Source organism: Bos taurus, chromosome 29, assembly GCF_002263795.3.
Source record: "Bos taurus isolate L1 Dominette 01449 registration number 42190680 breed Hereford chromosome 29, ARS-UCD2.0, whole genome shotgun sequence".
NCBI classification, from domain to species: domain Eukaryota; kingdom Metazoa; phylum Chordata; class Mammalia; order Artiodactyla; family Bovidae; genus Bos; species Bos taurus.
In genome coordinates this window covers 23763960-23787422 of record NC_037356.1, presented here as the reverse complement: position 1 = coordinate 23787422, position 23463 = coordinate 23763960, and the positions used below count along the sequence as shown (strand labels likewise).

The following is a 23463-nucleotide window of genomic DNA, read 5'->3' as shown; positions in this document are numbered from 1 at the left end:
GGGCCTTCAGCAGTCTTAAGCATCCTGAGTTAAGGTTGTATCAAGGGTTCCAGCTCAGAGCAGAATTCTACCACCTGTTTTGGGGTCCTGGGTTACTGGAGTCTAAAGTTTGAAAGAGTTAGGGTTTAATTTAAAAGACCCACAGGAATAGTCATGCAGCGTACACCTTTACTATTTTAACAGAGAGCATCAAACAGAACAAATGCCATGAACATGATGCACAATGACATTCAATTTGGAGATCCGCCTGTTTCCATACATTTCATGGCAGCACCAGGCATGTCGAACACAGTTATAGGCTCGAAAATTTACAGAGAGCTAGAACTGGATCAGGGAGAACGATGCCACATGTGAAGTGAGACTGTGGATTCAAACCCAGGGTTTTACGCTTACGAATTTTATGCTTTGTACAAGTGATCTCAAAATCTCTGAGCCTCAGTTCCTTATCATGACATACAGATATCTATCTCCTATAGGAAGAGTCAAATGGAATAAATGGGGTGCTGCAGTGCTACCTGTGGGGTGCCTAACATAGTTTCTGATATGTAGAAATGACAGATTTTGAATATTAACCAGGTGTCAGGGGCTGTTCATAGGTTTACCTTATGAGGTTAGGGACTATTAGCCTCTTTTCATTTTCATATCATCCTGTGCCTAATGATGTATTTTTAGAATTTTGATCCATTCAACCTTCCAGTAGCTAACTTAGCTGTGGTTCTTAGAAAATCTTGCTAGACTGATCTAGACCTTTAGGTTGAGCCTGGCCTTGAGTGTGTTCAACTTCTCCTTTGAGGTTCAGTCTCAGACATAGCTTCTTCTTGCCTCCTGCTGCTGCTACTGCTGCTAAGTCACTTCAGTCGTGTCCGACTCTGTGCGACCCCATAGATGGCAGCCCACCAGGCCCCCGCGTCACTGGGATTCTCCAGGCAAAAACACTGGAGTGGCTTGCCATTTCCCTCTCTAATGCATGAAAGTGAAAAGTGAAAGTGAAATCACTCAGTCATGTCCAACTCTTCACGCTGCAGCCTACCAGGCTCCTCCGCCCATGGGATTTTCCAGGCAAGAGTACTGGAGTGGGTTGCCATTGCCTTCTCCATCTTGACTCCTGGCTCTGTGTAAATATCAGAGTGGGAAGGACCATTCCTTGGGAGAGGGACCTGCTTTTTAGGCAAAACTCCATCACCACCTGAGCTGTGGTCAGATTTCTTTTCAGGCTTATATTTAAAACCCTCATTGCTTTGGGCTCACTCAGTTTCTCTCTCTGAGTATCAGTTCGTTCTTTAATTGGGGAGTTCTGTTTGTTTATTTTCCTTGATTTGGTAATTTTATAACCTTTTAGGATCTTTTGTCTGTGAACAAAAAGCATTTGACCTAGGCTTATTTTGAAAAATCTCAGTTGTTTGCTCATTCTCAGGATTTTCTCAAGATATCCCAGCTCTCTAAAGACGTTGATTGTGTTTTGATTCTCTGTATAATCAGATTTGCTTGTGGAGCACTCTTGAGTTCTCTTGAAACTGTCTGCAGTGTTGTGCCTTTCCCTGAGTTTGGAGAGGCAGTCTTTCTTAGGCAGATGTGTTTCTGCTTGTCCCTTGTCCCCATCCTGAAACCAGGGGAGTTGTCAATTCTTTTCTTTCTTCCATCCTCTTGTCTCAAGGGACCCAACCCATGCCTCTAAACATTTTACTTTCTTTGTCTCCCTACCGTTTTTACCAGGAAATGATTTTTATATCTGATGTTTGTATGATAGAAGATAAGCAACAAAGATAAAGTAGTGACAGTTTAATTTTCTGGTACATTTGTCAAATTTTCTGCCTTATTTTATTCTTTTTGTGGCCTTCCTTGGGTTCAGTCTCTGGGTCAGGAAGATCTCCTGGAGAAGGGAATGGCTACCCACTCTAATAGTCTTGCTTGGAGAATTCTATGGACAGAGGAGCCTGGCAGGCTACAGTCCACGGGGTCACAAAGAGTCGGACATGACTGATCAGTGAACACTTTCACTTTCACCAGGAAATCGAGATATGCCAAGGCTGGAATTACCAGTGGTATGAATTGAAAATGAAACGAACTCAGTGCCACATCAGCAGAGCAGCAGGGCTGTGGTGTGGGAGTGGCTCACATAGAGCAAGGGTTGGATAAACCTATGTGGGAAATTCTCCCTGGGATTTCCTAACATCCTCTTTCTGGTTTTTGAAAATATTTCTGTTCAGGGCTTGGCATCCTGTGAAACAAGGTGATAGCTTGGTTGTTAGCGTCAAAATAAACTCTTTATGGCTGAATAACTCCTTCAAATCCAGATGAGGCTGCTGCCTCTCAATAGTTATGCAATGGCCTGAGGGAAATGAGCTAGGAATTTCTCTGTGGGAGGAGCCGACAAGGGTCCATAACAGAGAAACGTTGATTCTCATCAGTGGCCTGATTGGCAGCTGTGGCCCATAGGCTGAAGACTGCATTGCCTCTAAGGCAAGTCCTGACTAGTTCCTCATCTTAAAAAATGGCTAGGCATCCTAGCAGTATAGAATGAGATCACTGTAGCTTCATCTCTGTGAGTAAAATACCAGTGTGATTTAGCCTTCAGCTTGCCCTGCTCCAATCTATTCTCTTCACTGCAGCCGAGCTATAGTTTAAATACAGAAATTGGACTTTGTCACCGCCATGATTTAAGCCCAGGCTCCTTTATGTGGTCTCCAGAACCCAGCAGAGGTGGCCCAAGCTCATCTTTCCAGTTTGTCTTCAAATAGGCAAAGTTCCCTTCTCTGAATTCTTTTCATTCTTCCCTATCTGGTATGTTATTTTTCTCCCCTTCACCTGTTTCATTGCTATTTCAGGTCTTGGATGAACAGGCACTTCTATAGAGAGTCCATCATTCAACTTCTCAGACTAGGTCAAATCCCCGTTAAATGATCTCACATTATTGGTAGAACATGTAAGTTCCGCTCAGCGTCTTGCCAGGCTGTGAGGTCTGTGATGGTGTTTTATTCATCACTCTGCATTTAAAAGCATAGTAGAGGGCTAATTAGTGTTCTTTGAATGTTCAGACTAAATGGTCCTCTCTCTTTATAACTCTGTAAAGACAAAAAGTTTAGGCTCTGCAGTTTTCCTTCTGTTTCCTCATCTCCATTCTCAAAGCTGAATTTCTGTTCATCTTTCAAGATCAAATTTAATGATCTCCATTGCAGTGCTTCTCATGGTCATTCTCTGTGCTGGTCAGGGTAGACTCAATGGCTTAAATTAACAAAAGCATATTTCTAGGTCATGCAACATGTCCATCACGCTAATCTGGTGACCTGCTCCTCAGGGACGCAGGCTGAAAGAGCTTCCATTTCTGTGCTTCTATAATTTCCAAGACAGGAAGAAGGAAATGTGATAAATCTGATGCTGGCCCTTAATCTTTCTACCTCAAGGTGGTAGGCTTCTCAGATTCATGCTTGGAAGAGGATGGGAAAGTACAGTTGAATTATTTGCTCAGTAGGAGGAAATCTGGTAATATACTGGATGAGATGTGCTAATGCAGACCAGCCCCCTCTTATATCTGGCTTTTCTTGGTCTCTCAACCTCTCACTTACAATGATCTATTCTTCCACTCTCACATGGTCAAATAAAAGATCCTGTAATCAGCAACAACTAAATCACCTTTGACATCTTAGTGTCAAGCACATCACTCTATAACTCCATCTTCTGCCTTTCCAGCTCACACACTGTAGTACTCACACTGGAATCATTTCTGCCTCCCTCAGGAGTCCTGCTGAAGTTAGGGTTCCCTGGGAAGCAAACTCTGAGATGGAGACTGACATGCAGGAAGCTTAATAGGGATGCAATGCCTATGGAGGAAGGGAAAGATACAGAATTGCGCAGAGGGAGGGGTTAGCTGAATCTCATTGAGTGCTCTGAACCTGGTATAATCTTTCACAATTATCTTAAGTTACTGTTAAGGAGAACCATCCTTCAGTGAAGGTTGTCCTCAGGGTGGGGGTGTGACTAAGGGTGAGGCAGCTCACATAAGTCAAGGACAGTTTTCCTCAAAAGCTAACAGTTGAAAATTTGAAGCAGGCAGTACTTCCAGCGGCTGGGGGAACAAGTTCTTTAGCTTTGAGCTGGGCAGTGCATTTCAATTCCCTCTTGTCCTCACTTCTTTCCTTAATAACTGCGATTCCTTGGCATCTCAGGATCATCAGCTCTTTTCTTGCAACATCAGTTCCCTTGTTTCTCATTTTAATCTATCCTGTTTGTTCAAAAACTCATCTTTGGGTACACCTCTTTCCCACTACCCTGCCCCTTCCCCAGGTATCTGGGTGCATCTGGAGTGAAGCACATGGCCACACTGACTGCTCTCACTTAGCATTTATGGTCACAGGTCACATGTACCTCTGTAGCCACCTACTATACTCTCTAGTAAATGGTTTCCTTCTTTCCACTTCCCTGGTGGCTCAGATGGTAAAGTGTCTGCCTACAATGCGGGAGACCTGGGTTCAATCCCTGGGTCGGGAAGATCTCCTGGAGAAGGAAATGGCAACCCACTCCAGTATTCTTGCCTGGAAAATGTCATGGACGAAGGAGCCTGGTAGGCTACTGTCCATGGGGTCACAGAGTCTGACACAACTGAGCGACTTCACTTTCCCCAAATGATGACTTCGTACCTTTCCCCCCCTCTTTAAACATCTAGTACCACCTTCTTCTCCTAATTCTCAGATGTTACTCTCTCATTTCACTGAGAAAATTAAAAAACAAGCAAAGGAACATTACTTCTTCTTTCCACCACCAAATATACCAACTTTCGTCCCTTATCTGTTAGTTTCATTTTTGTTGTAAAAATGACTTGCTCCATCTGTGGACTGGAACTCAACTCCTCTTGTCTCCTCCAAGACTTTACTCCTGCAGAAATCTGCTCTCATTCTTTTTGTCTTTAATGAGTCTGTTGCAATATTATGTCTGTTTATGTTTTGATTTTTTTGGCTCTGAGGCATGTGGGGTCTTACCTCCCTGACCAGGGATTGAACCTACACCCCCTGCATTGGAAGACAAAGTCTTAACCAGTGGACCATCAGGGAAATCCCTGCTGTCTCTTCTATAATGTCAGTTTTCTTCACTAGTGTTGAATCGTGTCCAACTGTGTGTAAACATTCTGTGATCTTTTCCAGAACGGTCTTTAAATAAGACTGTCTTTAAATATGGAGTCTCCCTAGAGCTACTACAGTTTTTCTTCTCTTGATGGCAAAATATCTCAAAAAGTTTCCCTTGTTTTTCTGTCTCCTTCATCTTTCCTTCTTTCTTTAATTGACTCCACTTTCCCCAAACTTCTCTTAACAGCTCAAGGGCAACAGTGAACTTCTTGCCAAATCAAAACGTTAATTCTGTCTCTATCTTATTCAACTTTTTCAGCATCAGGTGACAAACCTAACCATTATTCCTTTCTTGAAACACTTTTCCTCTTGACTTTTATGATATTCATTCTTCTGTAAAGCAAAATGCTTTAATGATGTAAGGAACCAACTTATTTAAGAATTCTATTGCCTTGAGTGCCAGAAAGATCTGAAGCACCTCTAATGATTTCATGCAGTTACTATCCTATCCCAAATTTTTGGGAGAGTCCCTTCCACACCCAAGCTTGATGTACTCATATATTATACAATTTTTATATTCCTGTTGGCTATTTGTTTTGAAAGCTCATGATACTGTGCATGTAGAATTATTGATTGCCTGAATTCTTTCACTAAGTTTTGATGTTTGTTTCTTAAATTTATGGAAGTCTTGCTGACTATGTCTTCTTTCAGAGCCTCAGTTAACTTTCAAGTATAGGATAACAGATCTTTAGTACTGAAAAGAATCTGATATTATTTTGGGGTGTTTTATTTAGGAAATAAATCCATCTACATTTATTTTTAAAGTAAATAAATGAGTTTTAAGTGCACAGAAATGCAGTTTCTGTGCATGAAGATTACTAGGATTTCAGTGATTATCTTAGTCGTAATGCTACATTTGACTAGTGATCATTTTCGGAGTGCTTTCATGAGGTAAATCATAGTAAATAAGAGTCAGACATTTGATTTCAAATTGTGGATATAGTGTGTTCTTACAGGATGACTTAGTGCCAAACATTTAACTTCTCTAAGCCTCAGTCTAGACTTTAGAATGATGGTAGTGCTGTACTTCACTCACGGAATTGTATGTGGGTAAATTAGATGGCACATTGAAAGATATAGAGCAGTAGGTTCAGAAGTAATCTGGATGATGAGGGTCACCTGCTAGTAGCTAACGAGACTGGAGCTAGAGCTCGTATTGGCTATTTTGGATTCCCACAATGTTTTTATTCTTCCCTCTCCCAGGCCGTCACACATTAGCAGTCTGAGTAAAATAAATGTAAACCCATTTTTTAAAACATAAACTCTAGAAAAGACTTAACTCTATGCTTATGGTTGTAGGTTATCTTAATTCTTATCATGAACTTTTTATGAGACAGAAGGTGATGCTCTGATCTCCATTCCAAAGAGAAAAAGATCTTTTTTGTTGAATCATTCCATTATTCTGTGACATGGGATGTATCTCCAGGTCAAGCGATGAAAGACATTCATTTTCATTAGACAGCAGTTGCTGTCTATATTCATAGTACAACATGGGAGAAAGTGGCTCCACAATCATTTTGTACCAGATGGATTAAAGCAAGTATTAGTAAGAAAAACAAGCAGAGAGAGGCTGAATTCTCTTGATCTCTCTGATGAAAGCCACACTGTGTACAGTGGACAACTAATGAATATTCATTGGTGTCAATGCCTGGACACAGAACTCCTTGATTTGGGACATTGAAGCATCCTTTTTGGTGAAAGAGTAATAATAGATTCAGTCTTCAAGCTTCTTGAGTTCTTCACTGTTGTGTCCCACCATGCATCTTTCTAGAAAGATTTTCGGCTTTAGACGGAATCTGCTACACCAGCTGAAATTTGCGCTTAAGCTTTTGTGCTAATGCATCTTGCTTTTTCTCTTGCCTTCCATGGGCATTCATCTTTTCTAATTTCATTGTCAGATGATCACATTCTAGTTCAGTCATTCATCTAACTGTGTTATTGCTTCTTTTTTTTTTTTCTTCTTCTTCAGATATTGATGAGTGTGCAGCTAAGATGCATTACTGTCATGCCAACACTGTATGTGTCAACCTGCCCGGATTATATCGCTGTGACTGTGTCCCAGGGTACATTCGTGTGGATGACTTCTCTTGTACAGGTGAGTGCTAAGAAGCAGTGTTGCTTTTCTGATTCAATCCTTCTCTGCATCATATCTGTGTTGTTTCACTTAGCTCCAAGTACACTAATACTATTTTTACCAAACTAATTCTTCTCTTTAATTATCTTACCATCAAGATTTTTTGAAAAAAAATGATAATTTAAGTCTGCATAATTTATTTCCACTCTTGTTATGTCTGTCTCTGTATGTGTGCATGCATACATTCGTATATGGTTTGAATTTGAAGTCTCAGTTGCCTATGGTAACACTGAAGGACTTAGAGATTCCTTTTCCAAAAAGAGAAAAGTATCAAACTATTCTCCTTTCATCAAGGTGAAATGTTTTTGTGTCTGAGAAAATGTACTTTGTTTTCACTGGGAAGGACAAGAGCTTAAAGTATGCAAGAGTGCCTAGTGGGCGGGATTGGGTCTATGGGGGGTCACTCAAGACTTTTCACTGACATACTGTTAGTTTCTCCTCTCTTCTCCCTTCATCACACTGGGCTGTCAGCCCTAAACTGGAATGCCAGGCATTGTGGTTGGTGTCTATGTGTGAGCAGTGCTAGCTTGTGGGCATTTGGTTTGAGGTTCCATTAGCATTTAAGTCATGAATATGGAGACATGAGCAGTCAGTTGGCTAGGATGCGAGAAGGTTCTGATTGTGTCTTCTTTTGGGTGAAATGTGTTTAAATGCCTGATCAGTAACCTGTAAAAAAAGGACTCCTTGAATATAAGATTTCAGTCATGGTGTGTATTTCTCTGACTCTTGTATCTTTCTCTTGGTCCTAATGACTTTGGCATATAAACAATGATTTCTTCACTCACAATGGAATGGTACTCATTTCTAAATATTTTGTGTTTTGAATGACCCTTCCAAAAGTACAAAAAGTTACAAAAGTTTGAGAAGTATGTTTGTATCTCCAAATACTTTTACTCTTGTTTGTTGTATTAATAATATTTTAAAGTTACTGTTCTTTGGCTAAAAGGACTAGTGATTTCAGATTGATGTGGTTTCTGACTCCCACAGTTGGTCATGTCTAATTATCTGTCTTTTACATGATTTTCTTACAAGAAAATCCCTGGAGAAAAAGAGATTTCATAAATACTATGCTGAGGCATAAACATTTTAAGAGGGCAAAACTCCTGTGGACCTGTCAACAAACAATTGAGAAATCTGTGATGTTCTAGATGACTACTACTCTGTTCTCATTAGTCTATCCCTGGTCCTAACTTACGGTAGTTCTGACATTAGGCAGAGGCAGCGAATCGCCTCCCAACACACTGCACCTTATCATGCAGCCCAGACCTAATTAAGGCACTGCTGGGTGGAAATTATATGAGAATCCATAACACCTCTGCTCTTACTTTGTCATGGAAGGAGGAAGGCAAGAGCTGGTACTTATTGAAGGCCTATTAAAGACAGGGTGACAATATACAGCCTTGACGTACTCCTTTTCCTATTTGGAACCAGTACATCATGAGAAACGCTGGACTGGAAGAAACACAAGCTGGAATCAAGATTGCCGGGAGAAATATCAATAACCTCAGATATGCAGATGACACCACCCTTATGGCAGAAAGTGAAGAGGAACTCAAAAGCCTCTTGATGAAAGTGAAAGTGGAGAGTGAAAAAGTTGGCTTAAAGCTCAACATTCAGAAAATGAAGAACATGGCATCTGGTCCCATCACTTCATGGCAAATAGATGGGGAAACAGTGGAAACAGTGTCAGACTTTATTTTAGGGGGCTCCAAAATCACTGCAGATGGTGACTGCAGCCTTGAAATTAAAAGACGCTTACTTCTTGGCAGGAAAGTTATGACCAACCTAGATAGCATATTCAAAAGCAGAGACATTACTTTGCCAACAAAGGTCCGTCTAGTCAAGGCTATGGTTTTTCCTGTGGTCATGTATGGATGTGAGAGTTGGATTGTGAAGAAGGCTGAGCGCCAAAGAATTGATGCTTTTGAACTGTGGTGTTGGAGAAGACTCTTGAGAGTCCCTTGGACTGCAAGGAGATCCAACCAGTCCATTCTGAAGGAGATCAGCCCTGGGATTTCTTTGGAAGGACTGATGCTGAAGCTGAAACTCCAGTACTTTGGCCACCTCATGTGAAGAGTTGACTCATTGGAAAAGACTCTGATGCTGGGAGGGATTGGGGGCAGGAGGAGAAGGGGACGACAGAGGATGAGATGGCTGGATGGCATCACTGACTCCATGGATGTGAGTCTCAGTGAACTCTAGGAGTTGGTGATGGACAGGGAGGCCTGGCGTGCTGCGATTCATGGGGTCGCAGAGAGTCGGACACGACTGTGCGACTGAACTGAACTGAACTGATTGACAGGTGCTCTGCTCAGCAGTATGTATGTATGGATGAAGATGGAAGAACTAGCCCCAGAGTTACTTTTAGAAAGAGCTGTGTTGTTCGGAGTCAAAGGCAAGGGTATGGGTATCAGTGGGTACTCCATCCCCCCTCTTAAAAAACATAGAGCTACAGGAAAAAATGTATACACACATATTTTGTTTTGTTTGTGTGTATGTTTTGTCTCAGAGAGAATATAAAAGTTAGAACGAAAGAGAGAAAAAAAGAGAAACCCGCCAGAGAGCCAAAGGCTGGGTGCTATGGAGCAGTGATCCCCTGCCTGTTTGGCACCAGGGACCAGTTTTATGGAAGACAATTTTTCCATGAACTGATTGGGAATGGTTTTGGGATGATTCAAGTGCATTACCTTTATTGTGCATTTTATTTCTATTATTAATGCATTAGCTCCACCTCAGATTGTCAGGCATCAGATCCCTGAGGTTAGAGGTGCCTGCCGTAGAGGACAGGGGCCAGTGAAAACCACCCAGGGAAAGGAAGGCTGAAAGGATCTTTCAGGATAGGAATATTTAACGTGAGGTGATTTGTTGTGGTGGTTTTGCTGTGTAGTATGCAATGTGAGTCTTCCTCAGTGACCCTCTAACCTTTACCAAAATCTGCCGCTTAAAGGTGAACCTCCCCCTTCCCACCCTAAAGAAATTTAAGTTAACATGGCAGACAGCAGAAATGGTACATATGTGTATATGAAGGATAGCATGACCTCAGAGGCAGAGGTAACTCTTCCTATCCTTTCCCTGATGCCCAAAGTGTGTTTAAACAGACATACATGCATCATAGTCACCATGGCCTCCTCTCAGGAGTGTCAAAAATCTCGATGAGGGCTTTGGACTTCCTCCCATAGACCATAGGATTGAGGATAAGACCTCTTTCTTTAAAACAGAAATCTTCCATTGGTCCCAGATTTTATTATCTACTGCCCATTTTTCTGCTGCTTTTCACAGCAAACCTCCTCATTGATTTGTCAGTGGTTATTGTTTCCATTGCATGTACTTCCTTCACATCTCCTCTTCCACCCCTCCCATTAAGTCTTCCAGTCTCACCATTCAGCAGAGAGTGTGTTTATCAAGGTCAACCATGAGCCCCATTTTTCTCAATCTAATCTTATCTTTGTGACCTCTCAGCAGCATTTAGCAGAGCTGACTACATCTTCCTTATTTAAACGCATCATTTTTTTTGACCTTTGAGACAATACGTTTCCTGATTTTCTTTTTATGTCACCGGTGCCTCCTGCCCAGTGTTCCTGGCTATTCTTCTTCCTCTGCTGATATCTGCCCTAGAACCTTTTCTCCTGTTATCTATATAATCTTTTTAGATGTCTGCAATTCAGTATTACAACATTATAGCATCTCTGTCAATAATTTCTGTCCATTTCCAATCTTTCTCATGAGCTTCTGAATTATATATACAACTTGACATCTACACATAGGTATTTAATAGGATTTCATATTGACATGCATGAGAGAGAACTCTATTTTTTTTCTAAATTTATTTTGGAGGAACATTGATGGGAATGAGGAGAGCTGAGAGACAAGCTTTCTCCTTGTGGTCATTTCTCCTCTAGACCAGACTCAAGGGCTTCCATTAGATACCTTCGTAGTCAGCTGGAACTCTGACATTCACCTTCGTGTCCCGAAAATAAGTCTGTTAGACCAAATATGCGCTTGACTCTTCAAGACAGAGCAGGTCCCCACATCTAATCTCTGCCATTTCTTTATTGGTAAAGAATACTTCTTCCCCCAAGCAGTTATAATCCTCTGTAATAAATGAGGTGTATAGTAAATGCATGCCACTGTAGGATGTCTTTTCAGATGCTTTGTTTCCAGGAAGAAAAATTGCTAGGAGAAATTCACAGGCTTGAAGACATCCTTTTGTTTACCTGACATGGCATTTCTCATTATTGACATTCTTATTTCCAAAGATCATTCAAGTCTGTCCCAAGTCAGTAAGTACCTGCTGCCACTGCTCAGTTGGCTTTCCAAGTACATTGGGTCATTTTTTTCTCTTTAATTTTTCTTGGTTTGTCATTTCCTCAGGCACTAACATTTTAGAAGTTAGTAGTCCTATTGAAAATCTGCATTTGATCAAAAATTAGTGATCTTAAAATTAAAGAAGATGTATGCGCTTTGGTGATACATTGATTTAGTCTTTCATTCATTCACTCACTCTTCCATTTATTTATTTGTATGTCCAATATACAGTTATTGTCTATCATGAGTGTTAGGAAATATGACCAAAGAGATGACCGATAAACGACCTCTTTGCTCGGAAGTTCATGGTTAGTGTGGCAATATCTTCAAAGGAGAAAACTCAAATGTGCATTCTCCATCAACAATGTTCTAAGTTTACCAAATCAGTTCTTCTTCAAAGTCTTAGAAGAGTTTAGATAAATATTGGGTATTTCACATCCTACAGTGACGGCCCTTGACAAATTCCAGAGAAGGAACCCCAAAATTGACTTTCCCAGTTCTATGCTGTAACAACAGTCCTTTGACAAAGGCTGTACCACAGGCAACAGATGCCAAGATGATGCTGGAAATAAAGACAGTACATCAAACAGAAAAAAAATGTTACCTCTTTCTTTTTTTCTGGTTAGAAAGTGAGAAAGTCATATCTCATGGGATATTAAAAGTTCTGAGGATTCAACATTGAAAATAATTATCTAGAACTTTAAAATGTGGTATAACTCAGTCATTACTGGTGGAGGGAGGGGGGAGCTGGGGGTTCCCTGACATAACTGTGTAGTTTGTGTTAGGCTCCATACTTTTTTCTAGGAGAGTTTTCATTGGTAAATTTGAAAGCATTGGGTCTTTGACACTGGGGAAGTTTTTGACCTTGGAATTTGTGTGTGATTCTAAATCACTTTCTGTTCTGTAAGAGATCCCCGATTTGCTCTTGTTCTTTCATGAATTTTGAAGTGGGAGAAGTGTCTAAAATTGAGGTTGGGGGTGGGTGGTTTTCTCTTCCCTGGATCGTTTGATTTTTGCAATGGTCAAGCTGCTTGATTTATTGGTCCCTGACATTCATTTATCCCCAGCTAAAACTCCCTGTGTTTAGGTTGTTTGATAAGATGTTATCATTGAATACTCAGGCAGCTTTAAGGGAGGAGACTTGTGATTTATGATCAAAGCATGCAGCAATAAGACAGGTACTTGACAATAATGGGTAAGCATTCATTTTTATGCCAAAAACCTTCCAAAAAGGTAAGAAATAAAGGGAAGAAGTGAAATAACAAGTATCACATGTGATTTCCATTACCTTGCTGAGATTTTTTTTTTTTTTAATATTCTTTGGTATTGGCATGGAAGGGAGATTACAGGAAATATGTTTGAAATCAAGTAAATTGAAAGTTAGATGTAATAGTCTATTAATTTAATGGTTTAAATTTAGTTCCATATAATTAAACGTGAGAAAACAATTTAAAAGATGTAAATGTTATAAATTTTAGACTAGTTCTCTGGAAAAATATTTTCTTACTAAGATTAATGAAATACAGATCATTTCAAATATTGAGATACCTGGTAACTTTTCAATGAACAAAGTCATGGGACACATAGCTGAAGTAGAAAATCTTCCTCCTTGATTGAGCACAGTAGTGAATTACATACTTATTATCCCTATATTTCCAGCACATAGTATGTGCTTCTTTTGGACATATTGTTCTTGTTTACTTTTGACTATCTGGCATCATAGCTGGTGCAAGTTACTAATTATTTGCCCCCCAGTCAATATAGGGCCTTCCTTGGTGGCTCAGTGGTAAAGAATCTGCCTGCAAAATTCAGGAGATGTGGGCTTGATCCCTGGGTCAGGAAGATCCCCTGGAGAAGGAGATGGCAAACCACTGAAGTATCCTTGCCTGGGAAATCCCATGGACAGAGGAGCCTGGCGGGCTATAGTCCATGGCGTTGCTAAAAGAGTTGGACAAGACTGAGCATCTAAAGCAAAAACAGCAAGAAGAGATACAGATATAAGAATAAAATTCCAGTCATGGATTAGTAGACTACTTTTACTGTAATAGGAATGTTCTATCAAATGCAAAGATAATAAGACTACATTTATTGATATATTGAATAAGAAAAGTCAAAATAAGACTTGTACCTTTGGATATTTCAAAACTCACTTAAAAACTCTGATGTTTTCCCAGCACCACTTGTTAAAGAGATTGTCTTTTCTCCATTGTATATTCTGGCCTCCTTTGTCAAAGATAAGGTGTCCATCAGTCAGTTCAGTCGCTCAGTCGTGTCTGACTCTTTGCAACCCCATGAATCGCAGCACACCAGGCCTCCCTGTCCATCACCAACTCCCGCAGTTCACTCAGACTCATGTCCATTGAGTCAATGATGCCATCCAGCCATCTCATCCTCTGTCATCCCCTTCTCCTCCTGCCCTCAATCCCTCCCAGCATCAGAGTCTTTTCCAATGAGTCAACTCTTCACATGAGGTAGCCAAAGTACTGGAGTTTCAGCTTTAGCATCATTCCTTCCAAAGAAATCCCAGGGCTCCATAGGTACACGGATTTATCTCTGGGCTTTCTATTTTGTTCCATTGATCAACACACAGAAATCCCTTGCATTCCTATATACTAACAATGAGAAAACAGAAAGAGAAATTAAGGAAACAATTCCATTCATCATTGCAACGAAAAGAATAAAATACTTAGGAATATATCTACCTAATGAAACAAAAGACCTATATATAGAAAACTATAAAACACTGGTGAAAGAAATCAAAGATGACATAAATAGATGGAGAAATATACCGTGTTCATGGATTGGAAGAATCAATATAGTGAAAATGAGTATACTACCCAAAGCAATCTATAGATCCAATGCAATCCCTATCAAGCTACCAACGGTATTTTTTAGAGAACTAGAACAAATAATTTCACAATTTGTATGGAAATACAGAAAACCTTGAATAGCCAAAGCAATCTTGAGAAAGAAGAAAGGAACTGGAGGAATCAACCTGCCTGACTTCAGGCTCTGCTACAAAGCCACAGTCATCAAGACAGTATGCTACTGGTACAAAGACAGAAATATAGATCAATGGAACTAAATAGAAAGCCCAGAGATAAATCCATACACCTATGCACACCTTATCTTTGACAAAGGAGGCAAGAATATACAATGGAGAAAAGACAATCTCTTTAACAAGTGGTGCTGGGAAAACTGGTCAACCACTTGTAAAAGAATGAAACTAGAACACTTTCTAACACCATACACAAAAATAAACTCAAAATGGATTAAACATCTAAATGTAAGACAAGGAACTATGAAACTCCTAGAGGAAAACATAAGCAAAACACTCTCTGACATAAAGCACAGCAGGATCCTCTATGACCCACCTCCCAGAATATTGGAAATAAAAGCAAAAATAAACAAATGGGACCTAATTAAACTTAAAAGCTTCTGCACAACAAAGGAAACTATAAGCAAGGTGAAAAGACAGCCTTCAGAATGGGAGAAAATAATAGCAAATGAAGTAATGGACAAAGAATTAATCTCAAAAATATACAAGCAACTCCTGCAGCTCAATTCCAGAAAAATAAATGACCCAATCAAAAAGTGGGCCAAAGAACTAAACAGACATTTCTCCAAAGAAGACATACAGATGGCTAACAAACAAAAAGATGCTCAACATCACTCATTATCAGAGAAATGCAAATCAAAACCTAATGAGGTACCATTTCACACCAGTCAGAATGGCTGTGATCCAAAAGTCTAGAAGCAATAAATTGTGGAGAGGGTGTGGAGAAAAGGGAACCCTCTTACACTGTTGGTGGGAATGCAAACTGGTACAGCCACTATGGAGAACAGTGTGGAGATTCCTTAAAAAACTGGAAAGAGAACTGCCATATGACCCAGCAATCCCAGTGCTGGGCATACACTCTGAGGAAACCAGAATTGAAAGAGACACGTGTACCCCAATGTTCATCGCAGCACTGTTTATAATAGCCAGGACACGGAAGCAACCTAGATATCCATCAGCAGATGAATGGATAAGAAAGCTGTGGTACATATACACAATAGAGTATTACCCAGCCATTAAAAAGAATACATTTGAATCAGTTCTAATGAGGTGGATGAAACTGGAGCCTATTATCCAGAGTGAAGTCAACCAGAAAGAAAAACACCAATACAGTATACTAACACATATATATGGAATTTAGAAAGATGGTAATGATAACCCTGTATGTGAGACAGCAGAAGAGACACAGATGTATAGAACAGTCTTTTGGATTCTGTGGGAGAGGGCAAGGTGAGGATGATATGGGAGAATGGCATTGAAACATGTAAATTATCACATGTGAAATGAATCGCCAGTCCAGGTTTGATGCATGATACAGGGTGCTCGGGGCTGGGGTCACTGGGATGACCCAGAGGGATGGTATGCGGAGAGAGGTGGGAGAGGGGTTCAGGATGGGGAACACATATACACCCGTGGCAGATTCATGTTGATGTATGGCAAAATCAATACAATATTGTAAAGTAAAATAAATAAATAAAATGAGATTAAAAAAAAACAAAAAACTCTGATGTTTCTCTGTGAAACATTTGTCTTTTGTTTTGATTTGTCCTGCATATTCTTTTTTTTCTTCTTCCCTTTATTTAAACATACTTTGTCACCCTCCTCTCCCTCCAGAGGACATATGTAAAACTAGCACAGCAGGATCCCCAAATTCTAAGTCTTCAGGGTAGAGGTTCTCAACCCTCACCTTAGGTTAGAATCACTTAGCACATGAATTTTAAAAAGTTGATAACCTGAGATTTACCCCTTGGGGTTTTGGTTTTCATTTGGCCTAGAGTTGTGACTTGGCTTCAGTGTTTTTTGTTTTTTTAATGTCCAAGTGATTCTAACATGCAGTCAAGGTTGACAGCTCCTGCCTTTGTAGAGTGAAGAGGGTTGGAGTTTAGAGAGGAAATGCAGGTGGGGGGAATCAATGAGAAAAATTGCCCTCTGAATTGTAGACTAGAAAAGGATTGCTTTGAATGGGTAGTGGGTGACTTGGTGGTTGAAGGTAATTAAAGTAGAGACTTGAGCAGTTTCTGGAGGGAAGGGCTCCGCCTCCAAGGCTGCCTGTTGGAATGTGAGATTCTGGAGAGAATGAGGCTGTGGGATGCTCTGCAAGTGGGCCTCATGGGTAGGATCTGAATCTTCAACTGTTTCCTTACTGTTGTGATACTGCAAAGAGCCCTTAAAGATAAACGGAACATCTCCATGGTGATGTTCATCTCCTGTGTGTTCCACGGGCCCAGGACCAGACTGATCTCTCTCTCTGCCAGTGTCAGGGTCACTTGGAATCTTCTAGAATCATGACACCACCAGCTGAAAGAAAAGAATCCTCAAAATGACTGAGACATTTCCACTACCCACTAGCTCAGAAAAACAGGAGTTCAGAACCATTCATTAAGTCAAAATGAAATTATAGCCAGCTACTTTATGTGCACATATGGATTTGTGATGGGACTTCTCTGCCCATCACATGTGCAAAACAGTCAACAAAAGGAGAAAAGAGGAGAAATTAAGAGATCCCTCTAAATGGGGTTAATATAGTGAATGTTTGATTTTCCACACCAATTTTAGTTTTCCACATGTTGTCCTAGAGAAGCCAAAAACCAGATACTTATTAGCAATCAGTTCAGTTCAGTTCAGTTGCTCAGCTGTGTCCGACTCTTTGTGACTCCATGAACTGCAGCACACCAGGCCTCCCTGTCCATCACCAACTCCCAGAGTTCATCCAAACCCATGTCCATCGAGTTGGTGATGCCATCCAACCATCTCATCCTCTGTCGTCCCCTTCTCCTCCTGCCCTCAATCTTTCCCAGCATCAGGGTCTTTTCAAATGAGTCAGCTCTTTGCATCAGGTGGCCAAAGTATTGGAGTTTCAGCTTCAACATCAGTCCTTCCAATGAACACCCAGGGCTGATCTCCTTTAGGATGGACTGGCTGGATCTCCTTGCAGTCCAAGGGACTCTCAAGAGTCTTCTCCAACACCACAGTTCAAAAGCATCGATTCTTAGGTGCTTAGCTTTCTTTATAGTTCAATTCTCACATCCATACATGACCACTGGAAAAATCATAGCCTTGATTAGACAGACCTTTGTTGACAAAGTAATGTCTCTGCTTTTGAATATGCTGTCTAGGTTGGTCATAACTTTCCTTCCAAGGTGTAAGCATCTTTTAATTTCATGGCTGCAATCACCATCTGCAGTGATTTTGGAGCCCAGAAAAATAAAGTCTGACACTGTTTCCCCATCTATTTCCCATGAAGTGATGGGACCGGATGCCATGATCTTAGTTTTCTGAATGTTGAGCTTTAAGCCAACCTTTTCACTCTCTTCTTTCACTTTCATCAAGAGGTTCTTTAGTTCCTCTTCACTTTCTGCCATAAGGGTTGTGTCATCTGCATATCTGAGGTCATTGATATTTCTCCTTGCAATCTTGATTCCAGCTTGTGCTTCATCCAGCCCAGCGTTTCTCATGATGTACTCTGCATAGAAGTTAAATAAGCAGGGCGACAATATACAGCCTTGACGTTCTCCTTTTCCTATTTGGAACCAGTCTGTTGTACTATGTCCTATTAGCAATAGTAGTGTTAAAATAGTGCCAAGGTTTATTAAAGACAGGAAATAAGTCTTAAGGAGGATATCAAAGGGCATTTCTCTTGAGATTTTATGAAGGGTTTGTCTGGTATTTGGCTTCCTTGTTGGGTTTAACTGGGTGTTTGTTTTTTGTTTTGTTTTGTTTTTTTTTGTCAGCCATATTGTAAAGGATCTGAACCACACTGCTGCAGACCAACTAGAATAAATGATGGATCTTTCCCCCAGGGTGTTTGTACACAAACCTATTAAGTACTGTGTTGCCCTTGACTCAAATTCATCGTAAAGGCTTGTTAGTATTTCTGTACACTTCATTGTTGGAGTTGTTTGTGCAGAATCACCATTAAGCTTTCACATAAAGGGATTTGATGAGGCTGCTTTAGCACTTAAAACAGGCTCCCCATGTGGCTCGGTAGTAAAGAATCTGCCTGCCAAGCAGGAGAAGAGGGTTTGATCCCTGGGTCAGGAGATCCCCTGGAGAAGGAAATGGCAACCTACTCCAATATTCTTGCCTGGGAAATTCCATGGCCAGAGGAACTTGGCAGGCTACAGTCCATAGGGTCGCAAAAGACATAGTGACTCAATGACATCATTCATTTACATCACTGTTGAGGCCAGCCTTGAAGCCCTGGTCATATCCACATTTGAGCTGACACAATGAATGGACATTTCTGTTTAATAACCCGTCAATCTCTCATGTGTTCTTTGTTTCCATCTTAAAGACTTGGTAAATGCATACATTTAGTTCTTCCCGTACTTTTTTAAGGTATAGTGAAGTATCTTTGGATTATGTTTCCTTTATGTAAGATCATTGAAAATATACATTATTTGTTCTTGGGCCAAAATGAAAGCCTAAGTTTTCATGGTTAAAATCTAGTGTATGTAAAATCTAGTGTATCTAGAAATTAAAAACCATCCATAATTTAAACCCATCTGAAAATTTCTATTCCTGCATCTGTATTCTGCATTGTGAAAATCACCGTGCAGCTACCAGTTAAAATTTTAATTGCTTCTACTTATTTCATGAGCATTGTCCGAATTAGTGAAGTTACTTAAAAAACACAGCTCTTCCTGTCTGCAAAATATCCTCTCCTCCAGATGCACTGTTATGTGCTTTGCTAAGATGCTTCAGTCATGTCTGACTCTTTGTGACCCTAGCCCACCAGGCTTCTCTGTCCATGGGATTCTCCAGTGTACTGGAGTGAATTACCCCGTGCCCTTCTCCAGGAGATCTTCCTAACCCAGGGACTGATCCCTCACTTCTTAAATCTTCTACATTGGCAGCAGGTTCTTTACCACTGGCACCGCCTGGGAAGCCTTTGTATCATTATAACTTTTGCTACATTGGAGAAGTATGAAGGTCCACTTGCTACTCTGTCTTCATATGGGTCTATCATATGCATGTGTCTCTTCTTCCTCTGTTACAATGGATGGTGATCATTGTTTTTGCCCGAGCTTGGATGAAGAGTGAGTCACAGAGCAAAGCTCAAACCAGCCCCAAGCAGTAAATACACCTGCTTAAGGGATCTTGCAGGGGGAAAGGATCAGTGATTCTCAAAGGTTATTTCTTAAAGGACATTTCTGGGAAAAATAGGACCCTAAAGTACTGTGTAATGTTAACACATATTTTGAAGGTGCCAGGACCTTGCATAATTATTTTGCATTGAGAACACTTTGTAACCACACAGAGGCATCCAGCAAGCCCCTACCTTGTTTATGAGATGTGTTTTATATATTTATATAAGGTGCCAGAAAATACCTTCAAATTATGCTCATTTGATTCTGAATTTGGATGAACTGTTGAGGAAATGTGCCTAGAGAGAGCTTGCTTTTCAATTCTCCAACACCTTAGGGTATTTTCTTGTTAAGAGAATTATTTTCTTCATGCCAAGTCCGTTTGACTTGGTTATACAAAAAATGTGCCATTGTCCAGAAACAGCATCCCTGCCTATTAATGTGAGAGGGACACGCTGAGGCCGGTCCTGTCTGGGCCAGAGAGGGTGTGGTCTGCATGACTGCAGACAGTACAGCGGAGGGGATCAAGTGAAGATATAGGCTGTCACACTTCTCTTAGCCTCAAGCACACCATCTTTTTTTAGAATAGGTTCAAGCAACTCACAGCTTCAGAGCCAAGCCCACGAGGGAGGCCAGAGAATGGTGCCCTCTCTCTATTTTTAGGATTTCGAAAACCAACAAGTCACAAAACAGCACTGGCATGTAATTGTGCTTACCTCTTAAAACTGCTGAAGTTTTGCCTTTGCTCCAATGCTATATGGACATGTTTAATTTGATCTCTTTTCTCATCTAATTTTTTCTCTTGACTCTATACTCTCAGGTGTGTTATTATAGTTATTTCATTTCATTTTTCTTTCCTATTCACATTTGCTTCATTAATATGTGTTGTTATTTACTGATGACCTGCACAAATGATAGTTTTAACGAGGGGTGAAAGGTCAAAAGTGACTTAAAAAAGAAATAAACAAGTACTGGTGAGAATATAGAGAAATTTGGAAATCTTGTATACTGTCAGGGAGAATGTAAAATGGTGTGGCCAGTGTAGAAACCAGTTTGATAGTCCCTCAAGAAATTAAAAATAGATTTAAAAATCATAGGATCTAACCATTCCACTTTTGAGTTTATACCCCAAATAATTGAAAGCAGGGTCTTGAAGGGATATTTGTGCCCACATGTTTATAGTGAGCGGCATTAGTTACATTAGCTAAAATGAGAAAGCAACCTGACTGTCCCTCAACAGATAAATGAATAAGGAGAATGAAGTCTATGCATCCCATGGGGTGCCATTCAGCCTTAAAAAGGAGGGACATTCTGACAGAAACAACGTGGATGAACCATAGAGAATACTATACTAGGTGAAATAAGCCAGACTCAAAAAGACGAATACAAAACGATTCCACTGTATGTTGAATCTCAAGTTACAAAATTCATAGAGACAGAAAGTAAGATGGTGGTTGTTACAGGCTGGGGAGTTCTTGTTCAGTGGGTATTTAGGCTCAGTTTTTACAAGATAAAAAGAGTTCTGGAGCTGGATAGTAGTGATTACACAAAAACGTGAATGTAATGCTTAATACCCCTAAACTGTACACTTCAAATGGCTATAATGGCAAATTTTATGTTATATGTACTTTACCACAATAAAAAAAAGAGTTGGGAAAAAAATGCCACTGGAGACAGATCTCATCCTGTTATTGAGTAAACTCTAGAAATAACATTGAGAAGGCGATGGAACCCCACTCCAGTACTCTTGCCTGGAAAATCCCATGGACGGAGGAGCCTGGTGGGCTGCAGTCCATGGGGTTGCGAAGAGTCAGACATGACTGAGCGACTTTACTTTCACTTTTACTTTCATACATTGGAGAAGGAAATGGCAACCCACTCCAGTGTTCTTGCCTGGAGAATCCCAGGGACAGGGGAGCCTGATGGGCTGCTGTCCATGGAGTCACACAGAGTCGGACACAACTGAAGTGACTTAGCAGCAGCAGAAATAACATTTGCCATGCTTTTCCTTGCTTCTTTAACATATTGGACACGGAATTCTGTTTTTGTCAGTGATTTATTCAATCATTGTTTTAGTCATTAAACAGTTATTAATTGAGAAATCTACTGAGCATCAGGTATCATTCTGGATGCCGTAGGTACATTAGTAAATAAAACAGAAAAGGCCTAGCTATCAGTGGAGCTTTCTTTCTCGTTGGGTGGTGTGTGTGCTAAGTCACTTTAGTTGTGTCCGACCATGTGACCCAGTGGACTGTAGCCTGCCAGGCTCCTCTGTCCATGGGATTCTCCAGGCAAGAATACTGGAGTGGGTTGCCATGCCCTCCTCCAGGGGATCTTCCCAACTCAGGGATCGAACCCATGTCTAACATCTACCTGCATTAGCAGGTGGTTTCTTTACCACTAGTGCCACCTGGGAAGCCCTAGTTGGGTGGAGTCAAACAATAAACAGGAACTCTATAGAATGTCGATGGGACTTCCCTGATGGCTCAGATGGCAAAGCATCTGTCTACAATGCGGGAGACCCGGGTTCGATCCCTGGGTTGGGAAGATCCCTGGAGAAGGAAATGGCAATCCACTCCAGGACTATTGCCTGGAAAATCCCATGGACAGAGGAGCCTGGTAGGCTACAGTCCACTGGGTTGCAAAGAGTTGGACATGACTTAGTGACAGGGCAGGGCTATATAGAATGTCAGATGGTGGGACTATGGGGAGAAATAAAGTGAAGGAAGGAGATGAATGTGCAAGGTTGGGCAGTGGTGCAGTTTTATGTGGGGTGGTCTGGAAAGGGCTCATAGATGAGGGGCAAATAATCAAAGACATGAGAGCAGTGAGGGGAGTAAGCCTCAGTGATCCCTGGAATAAACAAGGTTCCACTCTGTGGAAACAATGGATGAGCAGAACAGTCATCTCCTCCACGACTCAGGATGAGATAAGCAGGCATGTTATATCAGTTAACTCCCATTGGCTCTTCTCTACCCTCTGAGTGTCTCTAGTATTTTATGGTGGAATCAAGTACATGGGTGTCATGGCCATTATATGCTGCAGAGAATTCTTCCATAACCTCTGAGTCACGACTCTCTTCTCAAGACTTAAAGATGATAGAATTTGGGCCACTGGATAAAAGGGGAGTGACTGACTGTGTTTTTTCTTTAAGTAGAAGCCAAAGCTTTAATGGCCCTAGCCATTACTAGGACAATACTCCTTTAGAGGAATAGAGTTCATGAAGGGGCATTTGAACACAGCATGCAGGGAATTCAGTTCTCATGTCTGCTTACTGTTAACAAGGTCTCCACATTTAATTCCACAGGATAAATGTGACAACTCTAGAGTCTGGGCCAGAAAATATCTCTAAGCAACCAGGGAGCTGAAAGAGCCTTGCTTTTTTTCTTTATTTTTACATCTGTGGTATTTCATGTCCCCTGTTGTTGATAAACAATTCAGAAAAGAATGTTGCAGCCCTGACTTTTTAAAGCTGAAGACAAATATATTACATGATTGGTCCCTAAACAGGCACAGGGTTTTGAAAGGTCAGTATTTTGTATTTTTAGTCGGGGGCATGGTCTTTGGGGCTTTGCAGTCAGTTGGTTTTGTTCTTGTAGCTAGAAGAAAGGTAAAGACTATGTGTTTCAAATGCACAGAACTGATGTTGTCATATTGTCATGGTCCCCAAGTGTACTGTTCAGTTAGTTCGGTCACTCAGTCGTGTCTGACTCTTTACGACCCCATGGACAGCAGCACGCCAGGCTTCGCTGTCTATCACTG

At 40.8% G+C, this 23463-nt stretch overlaps 1 protein-coding gene across 2 annotated transcripts in view; it reads left to right on the top strand.

Moving 5' to 3' along the window:
* NELL1 (neural EGFL like 1) overlaps positions 1 to 23463 on the top strand; it is a 1045899-nt gene that overhangs the window by 514268 nt on the left and 508168 nt on the right. For both annotated transcript variants that reach the window (XM_024987478.2, XM_024987479.2), the window contains exon 13: positions 7087 to 7212. In XM_024987478.2, coding sequence (XP_024843246.1) covers positions 7087 to 7212 — 126 coding nt within the window. The remainder of the gene's footprint in view (positions 1 to 7086; positions 7213 to 23463) is intronic.